This window comes from Canis lupus, chromosome 19 (assembly GCF_048164855.1).
Source record: "Canis lupus baileyi chromosome 19, mCanLup2.hap1, whole genome shotgun sequence".
Classification (NCBI taxonomy): Eukaryota; Metazoa; Chordata; class Mammalia; order Carnivora; family Canidae; genus Canis; species Canis lupus.
The window spans coordinates 46,827,685-46,846,925 of record NC_132856.1 but is presented as its reverse complement, the minus strand read 5'-3'; the positions used below and the strand labels follow the sequence as shown (position 1 = coordinate 46,846,925).

Sequence of the window (19,241 nt, the reverse complement as noted above, 5' to 3'; positions counted from 1 at the left end):
ATCCATCCATCCATCCATCCATCCATCCATCCATCCATCCATTCATCTGACATCTATTTTTCCACCCAACTACCAATCCAACCACCCCCAAATTTACTCATCCATCCATCTATACTTCCAATAGTTCAACCACACATCTATCCATCCACTTATCCTTTTAACCACTCATCATCAATTTGTCCATTTAATCATTTATTCATTCAACAAACTGAGTTCTCTCCAGAGGCCCCCTGTTCGGGTCTGGGACAGATGGAAGGCCTGGAGCTGGGTAGTGAGAGTCTGCCTAGAGGTCAGGGAAGGCTTCCCAGAGGAGGCAGCCCTGAAACTAGACGGATGGGGGGGTAGTTTTCCAGGCAGAAGGAATGGCATGGGGGACAGTCTTGGAGGCCCAGGGAGTGTAGATGGTGTGGCTGGAAAGAGGAAAGTGGGGCTAGGGCAGGCAGAAATGGCAAGTGGGGGCAATGTGGGAGATCTTGTGAGCTTTGAAGGCAGGGAGGAGTGGTGGGCCTCACCTCGTGCAGACAAGTGTACTGGACATGGTAGGGGGCCACCTTTTCCTCCCCTTTGATCTCCACACTGATGTGTAGCCGGATGGCACCCGATACAGCGGATTTGTCAGTCCGCTTGTCTGCAGAACAGAAAGGAGTGGCTGCATCAGAACTTTCCAATCTGGGCCTGGGATATTTTAATGTATGCATGACTGTAGCCCTCCTGGACTCCCTGAGATTAAGACCTGGGTAACTTCTCAGATTGGCTTTCTAGGCTTGTGCCTCTCCCATTAGCCTAGAATTCGCTAGGCCCTGTCTCTTCCTTCAACTAGGACTCCAGATCTTTCTTCCTTGCTCAGGTCAAATTCCTGAGTCCTCATCTTCCTCTTTAACCAGGAGCCCTAGACCCTGCTTCTCCCCCCCCAGACTGGGCTCTCAGGCCCTGCCTCTCCCATTAGATCAAGATCTGCAGAGTCCACTCATCTTAGACAGGGTTCCTGGGCTGGAGCCTCTCTCCTCAGACTAGGATCCTCAGGTCTTGCTTTCTGCCCCATCAGATTGGGTTCACAGACCCTGCCTCCTCCATCAGACTGGGCCTCACAGTCCTTGTCTCCCACATCAGATTGGGATTCATAGACGCTGCCTCCCTCTTCAGACTGGGCTCCTAGACTAATTCCTCCTGACCCTGGTTTCCCTTTTTGGCTCTCTGGAACACCCTCCCTGTCCCTTGCAGAACACCACCCATGCTCACCCAGGTTGTACCACACGTCCATCTCGCCGCTGAGTGTCCGCACCTCGATGATCGTCTGTCCCAGGAAGTCATCAGATTCCCTCTTAAACCGCTGCTTCACACGGGATTTGATGTCATCATCCTCATCCCAGACCCGCACCTTGATTCGGTCTGAGGAGTTGTGACATTCACTGCAGGGTGGGGGGAGGCAGAGGCTGGAGTCAGGTGGCCGGCATACGCTGCTCTTGGAGCCCCCTGCAGCTGCCCCAGCAGAGAGCTCCGCTGAGGGGGCCAGGGGTTTAACCAGGCACTTACAAGTGGAAGTTCTCCTCCCACACAGGGTTCAGGTTCCCATAGATAGTTTTTGTCCGTTTCTTGGTCTTCCCAACCTGGACAGTGACATAGGGGTCGCTGGATCCTGTCTTGTCCTTTGCCTGCAAACCCTGGGCACAGACCACTGTAAGACACAAAGGACAAATACAAATATGAGCTCAAGGAGTGACACATGCTGAGAACAGTCACTGCCATGGGCTTCAGGCTGCTTACTGGGGACACCTGTGACATGGCTTGAGGGCTTTGTTCTGATCAAAGGAGTCCATGGGGACACCCACAAGACGTGAAGGGCATGGTAGAGAGTTAACACTCAAGGAGCCCTCAGCTGATGCAGAATGCGAAGGTGCCCCAGGGTCACTCCGGGGTAGGACATTCTATACATTGTCCTGAAATCTCCAGCAGGACTGAGCTTACAGTTGCTCATGGAGTCACCTGTTTACTGGTGTCCCCTGCAGGGCTCCTTCCCTTCCTGCTCCCAGACTCATGTCTCCACTAGCACTGCGGCTTCCTGGGGCCACCTCCTGGATATCCATCTGCCCTGAAATCCTCATCTCGAGGTCTGCTTTCAGGGAAATTTGAATGAGGTTGGGCATGGATAAACAGCCTAAGACTCCCACCCCTGGGCAGGACCACTCCACTGTGTGAGCTCCACACTGTCCCCCAGTGGTCCCCGGGGGGAACTGAGCCCCAATCCTCCACAGCATTGCCTGATCATTGGCACCCTGTATGGGTCTCCTTCCCTCCCAGGCTCACTTCTCAACTCCCATGGCATCACCCCCAAATAAACAATGTGCCCTCAATTCCTCTTTTTGGGGTCTGATTCTGGGAAGGCACCAACCAAGACTCATCCAGACAGAGAGTCATGCACTCACATTTGGAGGCATTCATGCCCACCCACGCTGTGAGCACACTCACTTATGGACATGGGAAAAGACATGGACACATTCGAGTACACTCAGCAAAGGAGCCATAGGAGGACGCACAGGGGACTGAGAAGAAGGGAGCCTGTGGCCACCCCAGCCCCCGCGGCCTCACCAGTGATGCTGATCTTGGCCGACCACTTGGATGTGCCGTCCAGCACGCTCTGCTTGACCGCCTTCATCTGCTGTGTATGCGCGGTCTTGGTCACGGCGAAGATCTCCTGGATGAGCTCGAAGATCTCAGGTTTGTTGCGCTCCCGGATCTTCATGCGGTCCTTGAGCACCATGATGATGTTCTGCGTGCGGTCCTCCGCCCCGTGCTTGGAGCTCTTTTCTGCAGCCCCTGCGGACGCACACAGCACTCACCGTCCAGAGCGCGCTCCCTCTCAGGAGCCAGAACCCCAACTCCCATTCCAGAGCTTCCTCGGCGGCATGGATTAAAGCGAAGGGTGCTTTAATCCATGGGGGCTCAGGTGACTCACCCTCACCCCAAAGCTGGAGCTGCTAGAGCTTTCTACTTGCTCTCTGAATCCTCTACCCCTCCACCCTTCAGTCCCCCCTGCCTAGACCTCGCCCCTTCGGCGACTCCTCCCCCCACTCTGAACCCCCTTCCTCGGGAGCCAACCCTAACCCTAACCCAATTTTCTCCAGGGGAACCGCTGACTCTCAGTAAGGCCATCCCTTGCAGGTTAGCTAGCTCCTGGGTCCCGCCCCGCCCCTCTCGGACCCTGTCACATCCCTTACCCCCTCTTCCCCACAATCCTGCAGCCAGGAAGCCCCGCCCCCACCTCCGCGGGGCCCCGCCCCTCCAGCCCAGCGCTCACGCTGCAGGCAATCTGCGTTGAGCAGGTCCTGGCACTTCTCGTGGCACTTGACCCCGCACTCGGTGCAGCGCATGCCCTGCCGCGCGATGCCCCACAGCAGCCCCTCGCACTCGTAGCAGTAGGTGGGCGTGGTGGCCGTCCACACCTCGAAGTTGTGCGGCGTCGTGCAGGAGATGGGATAGATTAAGGCTTGCAGGGTCTTCTTGTAAACGTGGTTTTTCTGAGGGGAGGGAGGGGGGCGGCGTGGGGCTCTGTCCTGCCTCGCGCTCATCCCCTTGCTGAGTATAGTCAAGTCTCAGTCCCTCCCCCTGCCCCCAGGCTGTGGGACCACGGCTCCCTGCACAGATCGAGTTGGCAAGATGTTGTACAACCCAATTCTGGAAACCAGACTCTGGAGAGCGAGGAATGCGCGTCTCTACCACACTCTCCTCCCCCTCCTCCTCCTCCTCCTCCTCCTCCTCCTCCTCCTCCTCCAGGAGCCCCCAGCCCAGCCCAGCCCTCAACCAGTGGAATGGGAGGCCCCTCACGCACCAGCTCTTCGTTGTTCAAAGTGCTGGAGGCCAAGGCTGAGGTGATGCCTGCTTTTCTGGACTGGACCAGGGACTGGGGCAGGGAGATCATCCAGGGAGTCACAGGGGTCGATTCACACCCAAGGGGTTGTCACCACAAGCAGAATCCACAGCCACAGTTTGGGGCCACAGCCGCGAATAGGAAAAACAGGTCAGAGCAGCAGGAGCAGAACCAGGAAAGAATTGGAAAGTTTTACAGGTTCTGGGTTAGAAGTGTGCAGCCTCACACCCCTGACTCACCCATCCCCCACCAGACTCAAGAGCTGCACTTGGCATGATTGCCAGCCACAGAACAAAACTACCAGCCACCCCATGAACCAAGGTCAGGGATCACCTGCTCTCTCCCCCACCCATAAACTTTAGGATATGGAGGGTCCTTCTCCCCAAAACCCATGGGTTGGGGCCAGTTGAAAGATCCTAGTGGCAGGGTGGGTGGTCTGGGGAAGAGATGGAGATTGGAGGCCCAGGTTACCATCACTCACCATGGCCTAAGGTGTCCGTGCAGCAGATAGGGTAGAAATCAGATTACATTAGTTCCAGAGAACACTTTGCCAGCTCCCAGTCCCAGGCCTGCCATGGGCAGTTGTATAGGTTGAGCACTGCTATGGCAGTCCTCCTCTGCTGGGGGAGGAGAGGGCCAGGGGCTCACCAGGTCGCTCACGAGTGGAATGGGCTTCCTCTTGCGGATGTCTGGCATGCTGTCAATGATGATGAGGCCACCTCCAGGGCTGCAACACACACAGGATGTCAAGAACCCAGGCTTCCCTCTTCCTCCAATAGACATCACTTGAGGCCCGGACATCACTTGATCTCCCCCAGGATTAATCGTATTTCCGGAAAAGATCCATTTAAGTCCCCCCCCACTAACCTCACAATGTGGACTTATTTGGAAGTGGGGTCATCGCAGATATAATTAGTTAAGATGAGGTCATCCTAGAGTAGGTGGGCCCCTTATCCAGTATAACTGGTGTCTTTATAAAAAGGGAGATGGCAATGTGACAAGAGACAGAGATTAGAGTGACACATTTACAAACCAAGGAACCCTGAGGATTGCCAGCAGTTACCAGCAGCTAGCAAGGCAAAGACGGGTTCTCCCCTACAGGTGTCAGAGGGAGTGTGGGCCAGCCAACAACTCGACTTTGGAATTCTGATCTCCAGAACTATAAGAGAATCTATTTCTGTTTTTCTATTTTATTTATTTATTCATGAGAGACACAGATTGAGAGAGGCAGAGACACAGGCAGAGGAAGATGCAGGCTCCACGCATGGAGCCCGATGTGGGACTCGATCTGGGACTCCGGAATCACACCCTGAGCCAAAGGCAGACACTCAACCGCTGAGCCACCCAGGAGTCCCTATTTCTGTTGTTTTAAGCTATTCATTTGTGATAGTTTGTCCTAGTGGCCCTAGGAGATGAAGACACTGGACACCAGCTTCCTCATCTGGGAAACGGGAGATGACGCAGTTGCCCACGTTTTGTTTTTTTAATTTGTTAAAAAATTTGTTCACAGAGACACAGAGAGAGAAGCAGAAACATAGACAGAGGGAGAAGTAGCTCCCTGCCAGAAGCCCAATGCGTGACTCGATCCCAGGACCCCGGATCACGACCTGAGCCAAAGGCAGACACGCTCAACCACTGAGCTACCCAGGTGCCCCAGTTGCCCAAGTTGAATGAAAATTTGAATTAAAGCAAATCTAAATAATATACTAAAATATTCATGAAGTCTTTTCCTCTGCTCAAAATTGGAAATAGGTATGTAGATTTACAATCTCCTGGGGGACACCTGGGTGGCTCAGCGGTTGAGCATCTGACTTTGGCTCAGGGCATGATAACAGGATCCGGGATCAAGTCCCGCATCCGGCTCCCTGCGGGGAGCCTGCTTCTCTCTCTGCCTCTCTCTCTCTCTCTCTTTGTCTCTCATAAATAAATAAAGCTTTAAAAATATATATAAATAGGGACGCCTGGGTAGCTCAGTGGTTGAGCATCTGCCTTCGGCCCAGGGCATGATCCTGAAGTCCCCAGGATCAAGTCCCACATCAGGCTCCCTGGATGGAGCCTGCTTCCCCCTCTGCCTGTGTCTCCGCCTCTCTCTGTGTGTCTCTCATGAGTAAATAAACAAAATCTTTAAAATATATATAAATAAATAATAAATAAAATCTATTCTGGAACGGGACGCCTGGGTGGCTCAGTCGATTAAGCATCTGCCTTCGGCTCAGGTCATGATCCCCAGACGTCGGGCTCCCTGCTCAGCGGAGAGTCTGCTTGTCTCTCTCCCCGACCCCTCATGCTCGCTCTCTCCTTCTCTCTCTCAGATAAATAAATGAAATTTTAAAATCTATTCTGGAAGGAGTGACTTCAAAGCTCATGGGAACAAGGGAGCTGGAAATGTGCGCTGTTGCCTCTTGGCAGTGTTGGCGTAGCTGGTGGATCTGAATGAGCCCTGCGGCGGAGGCCACTGTGGCCTGTACAAATTCACTTTACTGAGAGGTGCTCTCATCCCAAAGAAGTTTCAGGGGTGGCTCCTCTCCAGAAGCTTCCCATGGGCCGGTGAGAGAAGTGCCTGGCAGCCAATGACTCTGGACAAGCCCTGGGGTGCTACTTACGTGCCAGAGCTCCCTGCAGAATCAGGCAGAGGCACAGTGACTCCTGAACGACATCTGTGCTTGGCTGCTCCCCCTGCCTCCCCCTGCCTCCCTCACACATTTCTCCTGAGGGCGCTTCTTCCATAAATCATGTGTGTATCCCCGTGTCGGTCCCTGCTTCCGGGGCTCCCCACCCAGCACACCTGCTCATCTGGGAGTCACAGCTTGTGTCTCCGCGCCTCTGTGTGCAGAGGACGTACAAGGGAAGGCGGTCACCCTCCTGCTGCTAATTTTAAAACATTAGTGGAATTTAAAAATATCTTTCACATCTTCTAACCTCACCACTCAGATGCTGAAGGAAAAGAAAGCCCCGAAAATTAGAAACTTAAGAAGTCAGATATGACAAAATGCTCCATGGAAGCCCAAATGGTTCTCATTAAAGACCCAGCAACCACAGCGATGATCTGGGATATTTAAAAACCGGAATCAAAGCAAAAAATGCACTCCAGGATTACAGAGGTATTGCCGCCGGAAATAGGCTCCTCCTTTATCTTATATTTATTTCTAGGGGAGAATGGTCTTGAGTAATACAAGCGGCTGGGGTGAGGCATGTACCTCTTTGGACTCAGTTTCCCCACCCGTAAAATAGGAGTAGCCGGCCTCCCGTGGGTGTGTTATGAGGATTCAATGTGTCACTGTCTTTGGCTTCTGTCTATAGTGAATGTCTTAGGATAGAGGCACATTATTTCACCTGACCTGTCACTCAGTCTGTCCCCTGTCTAAATGGAACCCCTTGCTGCCCTCATGGGGCAGAGGTGTGAGGTAAAGCAGTCTCAAGCTCTAGGTTCAAAAGTTTCTTCTACCCCCACAATTCCATTACTCACCCGCCTTTGAACCACAGCGATTTAGACATTTCTCCTTCTCCTCGGGCCTGTGGGACAGACAGATATGATCAGTGTGACAGCCTCTCCTCAGGCCAGACTAGGCTCCCCACCCACTTTTGTCTCCCCTTTGGGCTGGGTCCTAGTCCTCATTGTGTGTTCTTAAGCTTTCTCTGGGCCTCAGTTTGTCCATCTGTAAAATAGGGAGAGAAGAGCACCTCTTTATCACCAATCTCAGTAGAATTCGGTCTCCTTGTCTATCAGAACGGGGATGTGTTGGTATCAACTCCAACAAGAGCTCCTGCTCTCTATTCTGGGATTCTCCGGGGCTGACTCAAACACTCATAATAGTGTCATTCTTCCAGCCTCACCTGCTCATCTGATCTCAGACCCCAGGGCCTTTGCCTGAACCGTGCTAGCTTTTTTTTTTTTTTTAAGATTTATTTATTTATTCAAGAGAGAGGCAGAGACATAGGCAGAGGAAGAAGTAGGCTCCCTGTGGGGAGCCGATGCAGGACTTGATCCCAGGACCCCAGGATCATGCCCTGAGCCAAAGGCAGATGCTCAACCGCTGCACCACCCAGGTGTCCCTGTGCTAGCTCTTTATATGCCCTCCCACCTACTGCACCTGACCAGCTTCCATTTATCATTCGGATCTCAGTGTAGACCCAGGGCTGACTCCCCCACCTCCTATATAACTAAAGGGTGGCAGGGTGATGGAAGAGTGGGAGGGGTCCAGCTCTCTCTTCTGAAGTATCATTGAAGTATTTTGGGTATCACCTCCTCCAGGAAGTTTTCCTGTCTTGGAATAGCTTTACACCCCTTCTGTGAAACCCAGAGGGCTGCCCATGTTTATTTATTTATTTATTGTCATATTACTGATTTCATTACAAGGGTAGCTGCTGTTTTTTTCACTTAATTTGCTGACTTAAAGTTATTCAACAGACTTTATGCTGTGTTTTCTTTTCTCCCCTTTGCATTTAGAATCATGTGAACCTATTATTTAGTTAAAAAATATAATTCTGGGTTTTTTAAAAAAGATATTTTTATTTATTTGACAGAGAGATAGAGAGAGCCAGAGAGCACAGGCAGGAGGAATGGCAGAGGGAGAAAGAGAAGCAGGCTCCCCACTGAGCAGGGAGCCTGATGCAGGACTCGATCCCAGTACCCTGGGGTCATAACCTGAGCCGAAGACAGATACTTAATTGACTGAGCCACCCAGGTACCCCTAAAATTCAGTTTTAAAACATAAATTAAGAAAAAACATAAGAAATTTGGGGCATCTGGATGGCTCAGTGGGTTAAGCGTCTGCCTTTGGCTCAGATCATGATCCCCGGATCCTGAGATGGATCCTGGGATGGATCCCTGCTTAGCAGAGAGCCTGCTTCTCCCTCTCTTCCCTGCTCATGCTGTCACTATCTCTGTCGCTAACTCTGTCGCTATCTCTGTCACTATCTCTGTCTCTCCCTCAAATTAATAAATAAAATCTTTTAAAAAGTAAGAAATTTGACTTGAAATTTCTGTGGCTTTGATGTTTGATGGTCTAGGACTTTGGGAGTTTATTTAGAACCTCCTATTGCCACCCCCACCCTAGTTTGGAAGGTCCCCTTGCATAAGGGCACTGTTCTGGCGCCATCCCAGGGTGGCTTGAGCAACTGAAGAGATATATGAATGGCCTCAATCTTCCTGCCCATCTGAGCAGTCACCCTGACCCTAACGCTAATCTTTCACTTAATTTCTTCTCTGACCAGACCGCAGACCTTTCCCCAACCCTGACACTGGTACCCAATGTGACCCAGGCATGGATTCCTCCCCCTAACACCAATTTTAACCCTGACCTCTGATCTAGGACTGCTGCCCTAACTCTGACCTCTATTCCTATCCCTAACTGCTACCCCTATCCATGAACTTGACCTCTGAATGGCTGTAACTATGACCTGGCTCCAGGTTCCAGCTCACCTCTTCTTCCCCACTCAGAATTCCAGCATGGCATGGGGGAGGCTGGGCTGGGCCTTGGTGGGGGCAACTAGTTGGGGAAGAGGACAGGCAGGCTTGGGTGAGAACAAACGAAGCCAAGGTGTAGCTAGGGCCAGGGAGGGGTCCGATCGGACAGAGGCTGGGCCAGGAATGGGGGGACGACTAGGACGGTGTGGGTGGGGCCAGGTGGGCGTGGGCGGAGCCATGGAAAGCCCAGAGTGGGGCATGGGAGTGGGCGTGGCCAAGCCCTCCGTGGGCGTGTCATGGGTCGTGTGGGCGGGGCCTGGGAAAGGACCAGAGCGGGTGGATGATGGGCGTGTTGGAGAAGTGGGAGCACTGATCCCCTACCCCCCACCTCACCCCCCCACCCCCCCACCCCGACCCCGCACGGGTGTGGGCGGGCATGGGCCTGACCCCGGGGGCGGCTGCTTTCACTCACCTCCTGCAGCTGCAGCCGCACTTTGTTGAAGGCTCGAAGCCAGTTGGCCTTGGCCCTGGACATGGAGTCCTGACCCTCCTGGCCTTCCTCATCCTCTCGTCGCCTGAAACTGGGGCAAGGGGCGTCGTGAGGCTCCGGGAACGGCCCTCCCTTGACCTTCCGCCCTCCGAGTGACATCAGGCCCTCCGTGGCCTCTCTGGCCCTTCCCCTGTGATGGGCCTCAGTACCCCTTCCGCTCCCCAACCCATGACCCCGTGGCAAACTCCCCTCCACTCCCCAGGTCCATGCTGACCCCATCGCAGCACCGCTGACCCCGCGACAGCCCCTCGGTCCCCTCTCACTACCTCTCCTCGGACTTGGGGGGTTCCGGCTCAGGTGCCCGCTCAGCTGTGGGCACCTCCTCCGGTGCCGCTGGTTCAGGGGCCGCCTTGGCCACGTCGTGGGCCTCAGCAGGTACAGCCGGAGCCTTCTCCTCCTTCTCAGATGCCGCCGGCGGGAGGCTGACACGCTTGAAGTCCTTGGGCTCAGCCACGGCCACCTCTTCACGCTGGGTGTAGCTACCTATGTCATCAGGCACCTCCTCCTCCTCCTCCAGCTCCTCCTCATCCTCGGGCAGCTCCTCCTCCTCCTCCAGGAAGTCCTCCAGATCCTCGTCCAGCTCTTCGTCCAGTTCTTCGTCCAGCTCCTCCTCGTCCTGGTCCCAGCGCGGCGAGTCCTTGTGGTAGCTGACTGAGCTGTGGCAGGAGTGGTACGAGTCCCGGTCCCGCTCGTCCTCCAGCTCGGAGCCCTGCAGACTCTGCTCGTCGGGGTCGAAGTCCTCGCTCAGCTGCGAGCTGCCCTGGCTCAGTTCTCCCGAGGAGGCATAGCGGCTACTGCCAGTGGGGCTGTGGGGACGAGCCAGGGCTCAGCAGCGGAGGCACGGAGCCACCGCCTGACCCAGCCCCAGGCACACAGGTTCCGTCACCCAGACATCCACTCAGCATCGGTTAAGCACCTGCTGTGCACCAGGTTGTGCCCTAGGCACTGGGGGGTGGGGGTGGGGGGACACGGACACACAGCCATGAACAAAAGAAACAAAAACTCCTGGCATTTCCCGTCTGGAGGTACAGGCAGTAAACTGGAAGGGTGACATCAGTGATCACTGATGACCCACGGTGCCTCATCCTGTCCACGCACTGTGGAGGCTGCAAATGCTCCTCTCACATGCTGGGGACCCCACTCAGCACCCTCACCTCCAGTCTTTGGAGGCTTCGTGCTCCTGAAAATTCAACATGCCTCGCCTGGCTCCTGATGTCCCCAAACCTCAACCCGGTCCTCCTACCACCAAGCCTCCTCCATTCACCAGGGACCCATGCCTCCCTGCCTCCACTCCTTGCCTCCACCTCCACTCACAGCCCACCCTGCAGTCTAGCTCCTCGGCTCCACCTCAAAAACATTTGCAAAATGCAGCTACTGCCTGGCGCCTTGGGCCCCACCCTAGTCCAGGCTCTGCCACTTCCACCAGATGCAGCCCCAACGTCCACTCCTGCCCCCAACAGGACCTGCTTCCCATGGAACCACAGAGGAGCTTCTTGGAATCACAAGCGCAATCGCATACCTCCCTGCCCCAAACCCCACTGTAGCTCCTTAGAGCCCTGGGAATAAAATCTGTGCCGTGCCCCACACCCAGTGTGGCCCAAACCCTCCAGCCTCCCAACCTCATCTCTCTCCGTGCTGCCTGCCCTCCCCTCTGCTCCAGCCACATCGGCTTTCTCACTGTTCCTCCAAAACCCTACACTCGTGCCCCCCTCTGGGCCTTTGCCCTGGCTGTGCTCTCTGCCAGGAACCCCTCTCCTCACCTGTTTTATCTGGCAAAATCCTTTGGTGCCCATCAAAATGTCACTTCTTTGAGAGAGTTTCCCCCACCCTCTGGCCAAGTCAGATCCTAATATGCCCCCTGGATCGTGCTGGACATGACTAGAAGAAACATCTATCTCTGCCTGAGTGTGGGCAGCGTGACACATGGGCCACCATGCATCCCTCTAATCTAATCATTCATTCAGTCACTCAACAGGCATCATTCCTTGTCTTAAATACTTACTCCACTCTCAGTGACTGGGACCTCTTTCCCAGTTCCAGGGATGCTGTGGAATCAAAAGGGGGTTTCTCCCTCTAGCCATTGTTTAGTAATTTATGAGTTTAGTTGATTGCTTTTTAGTGCCCATCCTTGTAGATGGCAGGAGACAGGTGGGGGATCAGCAGGTATTTCCTTGCTGGAAAGGACTCCAAGCTCTCTCTGCTGATGAATACCCCTGAGGTCCACCTGCAACCCTAGGCACCACAGAAATTGCCTCAGGTGTGGCTTTGGGTTCATCCTCGCAGTCTGGCTCTGACATACTGAGTCCCAACACAGCTCTCACCCCACTCGGATGCTTCCCCTGGCTCCCATGCCCCTGAGTTAGCCACCCAAGGGCCTTCTGCATGATCTGGCACCTCGAATCTCTCCAGTCTGTGACTGAGCGGTTTCCTCTGCCTGAAATTCCCTTCATCGGACTTCTCATTTATCCTTCAAGGACCATCTCCCAGGCGCCTTCCTCCAGGAAGCCCTCCCTACCCTTGCCCACTGTTATAGTGTCCATTCCTGTCCCTCCTTCCAGCCAAGCCTGACCTGTGGGTTGGGATATTTGTGTCTGGCCCTGTGTCCCCAGCCTCTCAGAACACCCAGCACCAGGCAGCACAGCCAGGATGCCCGGGAAGTGCAGCTTGAGTCACTCTCAGGGGAACGCAGGCTATTTCTGCCTCTGCATCTTCTCCTTCTGAAATGTCTCCCCTCATCCCTGTGTGGCTTGACCACAGCATGAGAGGAGGGGACTCCTCTTTCCCCAACCTTGCCCCCCCATTCCCTCCTAGGAATGCCCACAGTAGACAGACGCCTCCAACCAATCACTTCCTGGCACTTTCTCTGGGTCTGCTGCTAGGGTCATTCTCCAGCGCTTTTTCTCCAAAACAAGACTTTTCCTTCTTCTAAAAAGTTAATAGTTTATTAATATTTGATATCTTACTCTTAGCTATTTCCAACATGTTGAAACTTTGTTCCCATAATCGCTTATGTCAAAGCCAGCTCGAGTATGCGAATGAATGCGAGTGATGCTTTAGTGAAGGAAATGTATTCTTTGGGGAACAAATATTTTGGAAAAAGATCCACAGCCAAAAACCACACCAGGCCACTACTTGGTACCCAGTTGGTTCACCCTAAACACTAGTCCTGGGACACCTGGGTGGCTCAGTGGTTGAACATCTGCTTTCGGCTCAGGGTGTGATCCTGGGGTCTGGAATCCAGTCCCACATCGGGCTCCCCACAGAAGAGGCTTCTCCTTCTGCCTATGTCTCTGCCTCTCTCTGTGCGTCTCATGAATAAATAAATAAAATATTAAAAAAAATAAACACTGGTCCTTATGACTTATCAGCTGTTGTGACCTCAAACAAAGGACTTAACCTCTCTGTGCCTTGATTCTCCATCTGCCAAATAGGACTAATAGTATTCCCACTCAGAGAATTAAGTGAGATGACAAAGGGAAGGTGCGTTGGTCCAGCACTGGGCACATGGTTAGCTCCAAACGCCATTATTTGTGCTGTGTACCTAACGGTCACTGTGTAGCACTTTCAGACACCACCCTAAGTGGAATATTTACAAATATTCAAACTGCTTAATATCATGTTCGTCATCATTCTGTTTGGAAACCAGGGCTGGGGTGATCAGGTCAGCGAGGAGGGCCCGCACAAGAGTCAGCCTCTCAGGCTTGAGGACCAGCACCTGCACTGAGAGGTGCCATGGTCCATGAGCACCAGGGGACTCACCTACTGAACAGATCTAGGGACAGCCTACTTTCAAGGGACTAGTGATGATGTCTAGACTGAACAGGGGCAGCTCCAAGTCACCGTGCCCATGGCTCCCATTCAGAAACCCAGAGTCAGGCCATTAGGGAGGACTGGGCAGGACCATGCCAGGACCACCAGCTGGCTGCTTGCTGGGCGTCCTTCCAACATCACTATGCTTCACCACCCTCCACGAATGTTCGTCTCTTCCTCCACCCACCCCTCCCCTGCCCAGTCAGAGAGCACACAGTGCCCTTAAAGGGAGCGCCAAGGCACCCCCATTTTCAGGGGCAGCTCTCAGGGGCCTTCTGACTTAGCCCTCTTTCTTCAGCCAAAACGGATCATCTTTTACCAAGCGTATGAGATTTTCTTACAAGATCAAGAGTAAAGAAAGGGCTCTATTAGGGCACCGGGGTGGCTCAATGGTTGAGCGTCTGCCTTTGGCTCAGGTCGTGATCCTGTGGTCCGGGGATCGAGTCCCGTATCAGGCTCCCCTCAGAGAGCCTGTTTTTCCCTCTGCCTGTGTCTCTGCCTCTCTCTCTGTGTCTCTCATAAATAAATAAATAACATCTTTAAAAAAGAAAGAAAGAAAGGGCTCTATTACCCACCAGAAAGTATGAATGCTGCTTTCCTAAACCCACTTACCTCCACCTCCAGCTTCCCTGGGTCCTCTACCCCTCTCTCCACTCTGGGGCCCAGAGCCAGATACACGCACATGCACACGCATCGATCCCCTTCTCCGCGGTGTTTACCTGAGGGCCCGTGGCTCGGAGAACTCCTCATAACTGTGCATGGAGTCACTGTAGGATTCCCGGGAACCCAGGGGTGGCGGGCGGACAGAGTACTGGTGGACTGAGGCATTGGGCTGGGATGTAGTGTAATAGGGTGGCGGGATGCTGTTGCTTGTCTCACTGCGATAGTCACTGTCACGATCGTCCACTGCACTGTCAGGGTCATCATCTAGAAGAGAGAGGAGGGGAGGGGAGAGAGTGAGGAGGGGAGGGAGAGAGAACACACAATGAAAGCCAATCCCGATCTCTCAGACTCCTCAGACTAGGGAAATCTTCAGTGGCTGCTAACCCAAGGAGGGGAATCTTGGCCAGAATGAATAAAAGACCTTGGGTCCTGTTAATAGAAGTAGAAGCTTTAGGATAAGGGAGGGGAAAACTCTGCTTTGCCAGTCAGACTGGACTCAGAGTTTTGGGTCCAAAGTAGGTCCTACAATGTGAGAAGGATAAGGACAAATTGGAGGGTGTCCTTCAGCTCAAATGTGAGCACGGACTTTGCTAAAGTCCAAGCTCTCTGAAAACAAGAGGAGCTTTTCCATCAGACGGTGAGCTTCCCATAACAGGAGTCACACACTCAGGGAAAAGTTTAGAGGGAAGTCAGGAGGACAAGGTGGAGTATAAATTTCCTTTAACTCTCAGAGATTTCCTGATATCCAAGGGTGTGGATCTTAGGTCTGAACTCACGTGTGGGAAGAAAGAAGGGGCTCTGACAGATACTATAGTCCTCAAAAAGGATTGCATTCTTAGTTAGCAAGACCGCCACACACTCAGAATCTATCACTAAAATGGAAAAGGGTGGAATTGCTGAACTTCAAGTGTTTTATGAGAATTAAGGGACATTTTAGTTTGGTTTATTTTCCTTGATAAGAAAAGAACAGTGTGGAAGGATGTTAGATTGTAGTGGGACAGGAGAGACTCCATTTATTTAGAAAGTGACATTTGAGGGGCACATGGGTGGCTCAGTCATGAAATACCCCACTCTTGATTTTGGATCAGGTCATGATCTTAGGGTTGTGAGGTCAAACCCTGTGTCTGGCTCAGTGGGGAGTCTGCTTGAAATTCTTTCCCTCTGCTCCTCCTTGCACCAACCCCCCACCACCACCCTGGGCACGTGTGCGTGTGCATGCTCTCTCTTTAAAAAAAATAGAAAGCAATACTTGAAAATAAATGGGCTGCAAAAAAAATTAAATTAAACCTCTGACTAGGTGGTCTATGGTACTCTCAGCAATGGCATCAATTTACTGGTGATATTAAATACCAAGAAGGTTGCTTGCCCCTTTTTACGCCTGTTAAGTTTTTTTGGCTCATTTCCCAGATGTTTGTGTGCTTTTATTGCCTTATTATTTTAACCTTCTAAGTTTTTTCCAGCTAGTCGTGTCTGTTTCTATATATTTGACAAGCAGGTCCTTTTTTTTTTTTTAATGTTTACCACATCAAATTTATTTATTTATTTATTTATTTATTTATTTATTTATTTATTTAGCATTCTGAGAAACCTTACATTCATTTTCAGCTAGCAAAGCTGGCCTTACCAAGGTGATTCTGGCTTCCTGGTTTCTCATCTGACTTGGACCACTGTGACCTACAAGCTTTTTATCCTGTCCCTGTCATACGTGGCCAGCATCTGATTGATGCGCTCTGTGCCATCATCAATGCTGGCATTTTAGGCAGAAGCAGATGTGAATCTCCATGGTTCAGATCCGCAGGCATTGGGGTGGAACTGTGAGGCCATAAGAGCCTGAAGTGGGGGATCTGAAACCCAGACAGTACCCCCTGGAAGTCTGGACAATTTGTCAGTGTCACCAAATTGCTCCCTTGACCAACTGGTTTTCTATCCAATTACCTGGGTGTATAGTCTTTAGGCAAATGGGCATTCTTCCTACCAAACTGTTGTTGACCGGGCCAAGACATTTCCAACCAAATTGCATGAGGCTGTGGGTGTATTATTAATTTTTTTCTGACAAGCTGTCTTGTTTTGGGAGCAAATTGCTTCCTATTGGATTCTTTCTGCTTCTACCCAGACTCTGCTTTTTTACCAAATAGCTTTTTGCCAAATTGCCTGCTTCCCAATAGGTATTTTCAACCACTCTTGTTTTGACCCAATTGTCTTTGTTCTTTCTGATCCAATTTATCAGCTTTCGCCAAACTGGTTTCAGCCAAAATTGTCTTCGTTTTTAACTGTACTATTTGTTGGTGGCAAATTGTTTGTTACCAAGCCCTCTTGTTTGCCAAATGCCTATTTTGGCTAAATTGGTTTTTGACAAATTGTTTTGGATCAAAGTATTTGTGAACAGTTTCCCTGGTCCTGGAGGGAGGGCATAGTGGAGGTTGTCCATCAGGATATGGGGGGGGGGGGCACCGGGTGGAGGAGCTCCCAGCTGGTGGGGTAGAGGGAAGGAGGAAGATTCATGCTCAGGCTAGAAGACTGGATTTCTCTGGGAAGAGCAGGACATGGAGAAAAGGGAGCGATTCCTCAGGGAGGTAAATGAGCCTCCAGTTGTGGGGTAGGAGGTGTCTTGACTCCTTCCTCTGGGGTTAAATTGGAGGAAGATGGGGTGGGGGTGGTTTGGGAGCTGAGGTCTCTGGAATGCTATGTGCCTGCTGCTCCTTCTGATACCCTCTCACTCCCTATCTACCATCCTCTGAGTGACACTGGGGCTCATTTCCAGGTGGAAGAGGAAGACAGGGAGACAAAAAGAGGAAGGAGTCACAGGAGAGGAGATGACATTATACATGGGGAACGCGGGTGGGAGTGGGGGAAGGGGTCACAGCGCCCAGCTGGAGACAGGCAGGTCTCTGGTCTAAATGCCCACTCCTCCCAGCTGAATCCCTCCCACCCCAGTAATAGTGCCCACTCCCCACAAAACAAAGCAGGACCCCCAGGACAGACGTTAATGGTCAGGGGACAGGCGGGCACGGGAGGGGCCTTGCCAGTCGTCAGGCCCTGGTGTGCACACCATAGATTCCCTGCTTCCCCGGTGGCGGGATGGGGGCCTCAGGGTTGCCAAGGCACCCACTTCCCCACGGCCTCCCAGAACATCAAACTGAGTACTTACTCTGCTGCTCACCCCAGCCAAAATAATTCCAGTTGCCTACAAAGAGAAGGGGCAGAGATAATAAAAGGGAGCAGGAGGCGGAGGGGGGGTAGGGGGAGGGGTACTCCCCCATCTTCCTCATTTTCCCCATCTCCTCCTCACACCCCAGGACCCCGATCCCCTCCTGCCCTGAGTATCTTCTCAGAATATCACCTCAACCCCTGACATTCGTGACACCTTCAATCATCACCTTGGAAGGGAGTCAGAATAGCCTCATTTTGCACAGAGGCTGCAAGCTCAGCCAGAAAATAATAAAGGGGGCACTTGGGTCCAGGGTTTTCCAACTCTGAACTCTGGAGTCAGCAGGCCCTACTCTTTCCCTGCCCCTTCTGGAATACAAGGAAAGAAACGCTGAACTGGCGATCTAAACTTGGAAACACCCGTGATGGGTGGGTTGTAATCATTCTGCTCCTTTTGCAGGTGAAGAAACAGGGCCCAGAGAGGTAGAGTGAGCAGCCTAAAGTCACACAGCCTTCAAGCATCAGGACCAGGGAGAGGACCACATCTTCCCCCATCTGTTCATCCTCAGAACCTGGCATCTTGGGGGGAAAAATGCCTTGGACCGGAATCCTATCTCCTCTGCTGCTTGGTTGCCCCCTCCAAGAAATGGAGGTGACGAGGGACGCCTTGGTGGCTCCGCGGTTGAGCATTTGCCTTTGGCTCAGGTCCTGATCCGGGGATCCTGGATCGAGTCCCGCATCGGGCTCCTTGTGAAGAGCCTGCTTCTCCCTCTGCCTATGTCTCTGCCTCTCTGTGTGTGTGCCTCATGAATAAATAAAAATCTTTAAAAAAAATAGAAATGGAGGTGATGAAACATTCTTGAAAGAACTCAGAGGTAAATGCTGGGAGGAGGTCTCCATTCTCAAATTGAGTCCACCGCTCACTTCAGTCCACCTCTCCAGGTGTTTGTTCTTTGTCATCTGCTCCTGCCTCCACTTTCTTACTGTCTCCACCCCAATCCTTCAGTGACTCCACTCACCAGGGAGGGGATTAGTAATTACTCAGGGCAGTGAGGACTCCTTCCCCGGTAGAGAAGTCAGAGGACTTTCTCAATAGTACCCCCATATTAAGGTAGAAACGGGGCCCCTCAACTGCAGTCCCCCAGCTCCTCCACCCACCAGGCTCCATCATTACCATCCTGGGCATGTAGGGGGGTTGACAATGGATACAGGGGAGACTGTGAAGGGGGATGAAAGGGGGATGGGGAAGCAAATGGAAGAGGAGAAAGAGGTCGAAAGGTGGGGTGGAGTCAAAATGTCTGGGGGTGGGGGCTCTGTCCTGAGGCTGTTTGGTTTGACACTTCCTTCCCACTCCGGAGGACTCGGAGGGCACTTCTCAGCGGACAGACATCTCCTTGGCCCATGTAGAACTGGTCTGGGTGCGTCGGAATAACCACAAGGCCAAGGAAGATAAACACTCCTGAAAACTTTAGCCTTAGCCTCGATGGAGGGACAGTCAGAGGAACATGATCATCATCATCATTATCAATAGATGCAGAGCAGTGGAAAGAGAAGCACAGTTGGAGTCCTTCAGACCTGAGTTCAAATCCTAGCTCTGCCTCCTACTGGATGTGTGACCTTGGGCAAGTCGCTTCTCCTCTTGGGCCTCAGTTTCTCTATCTAAGAAAACAGGCAAATGAAACAGCCTTCATCCACTGCACACCAGGATGGTGTGCCTATTGTACCTGTGTTAGCAGGACTGTCTGCACCATCTGACTGTGGGCTGCTTGGGGGAGTCCGTGCGGACCCCCGTGAAAGCT

General features: G+C 52.4%; 1 protein-coding gene across 1 annotated transcript in view; it reads right to left on the bottom strand.

Moving 5' to 3' along the window:
- UNC13A (unc-13 homolog A) overlaps nucleotides 1-19,241 on the bottom strand; it is a 64,597-nt gene that overhangs the window by 29,377 nt on the left and 15,979 nt on the right. The window contains exons 8-20 of the mRNA XM_072786799.1: nucleotides 17,444-17,479; nucleotides 14,352-14,559; nucleotides 10,089-10,628; nucleotides 9,745-9,853; nucleotides 7,332-7,378; nucleotides 4,514-4,592; nucleotides 4,347-4,352; nucleotides 3,827-3,898; nucleotides 3,296-3,515; nucleotides 2,587-2,814; nucleotides 1,534-1,675; nucleotides 1,240-1,409; nucleotides 513-628 (exon numbers count right to left, since the gene is read on the bottom strand). Coding sequence (XP_072642900.1) covers nucleotides 513-628; nucleotides 1,240-1,409; nucleotides 1,534-1,675; nucleotides 2,587-2,814; nucleotides 3,296-3,515; nucleotides 3,827-3,898; nucleotides 4,347-4,352; nucleotides 4,514-4,592; nucleotides 7,332-7,378; nucleotides 9,745-9,853; nucleotides 10,089-10,628; nucleotides 14,352-14,559; nucleotides 17,444-17,479 — 1,973 coding nt within the window. The remainder of the gene's footprint in view (nucleotides 1-512; nucleotides 629-1,239; nucleotides 1,410-1,533; nucleotides 1,676-2,586; nucleotides 2,815-3,295; nucleotides 3,516-3,826; nucleotides 3,899-4,346; nucleotides 4,353-4,513; nucleotides 4,593-7,331; nucleotides 7,379-9,744; nucleotides 9,854-10,088; nucleotides 10,629-14,351; nucleotides 14,560-17,443; nucleotides 17,480-19,241) is intronic.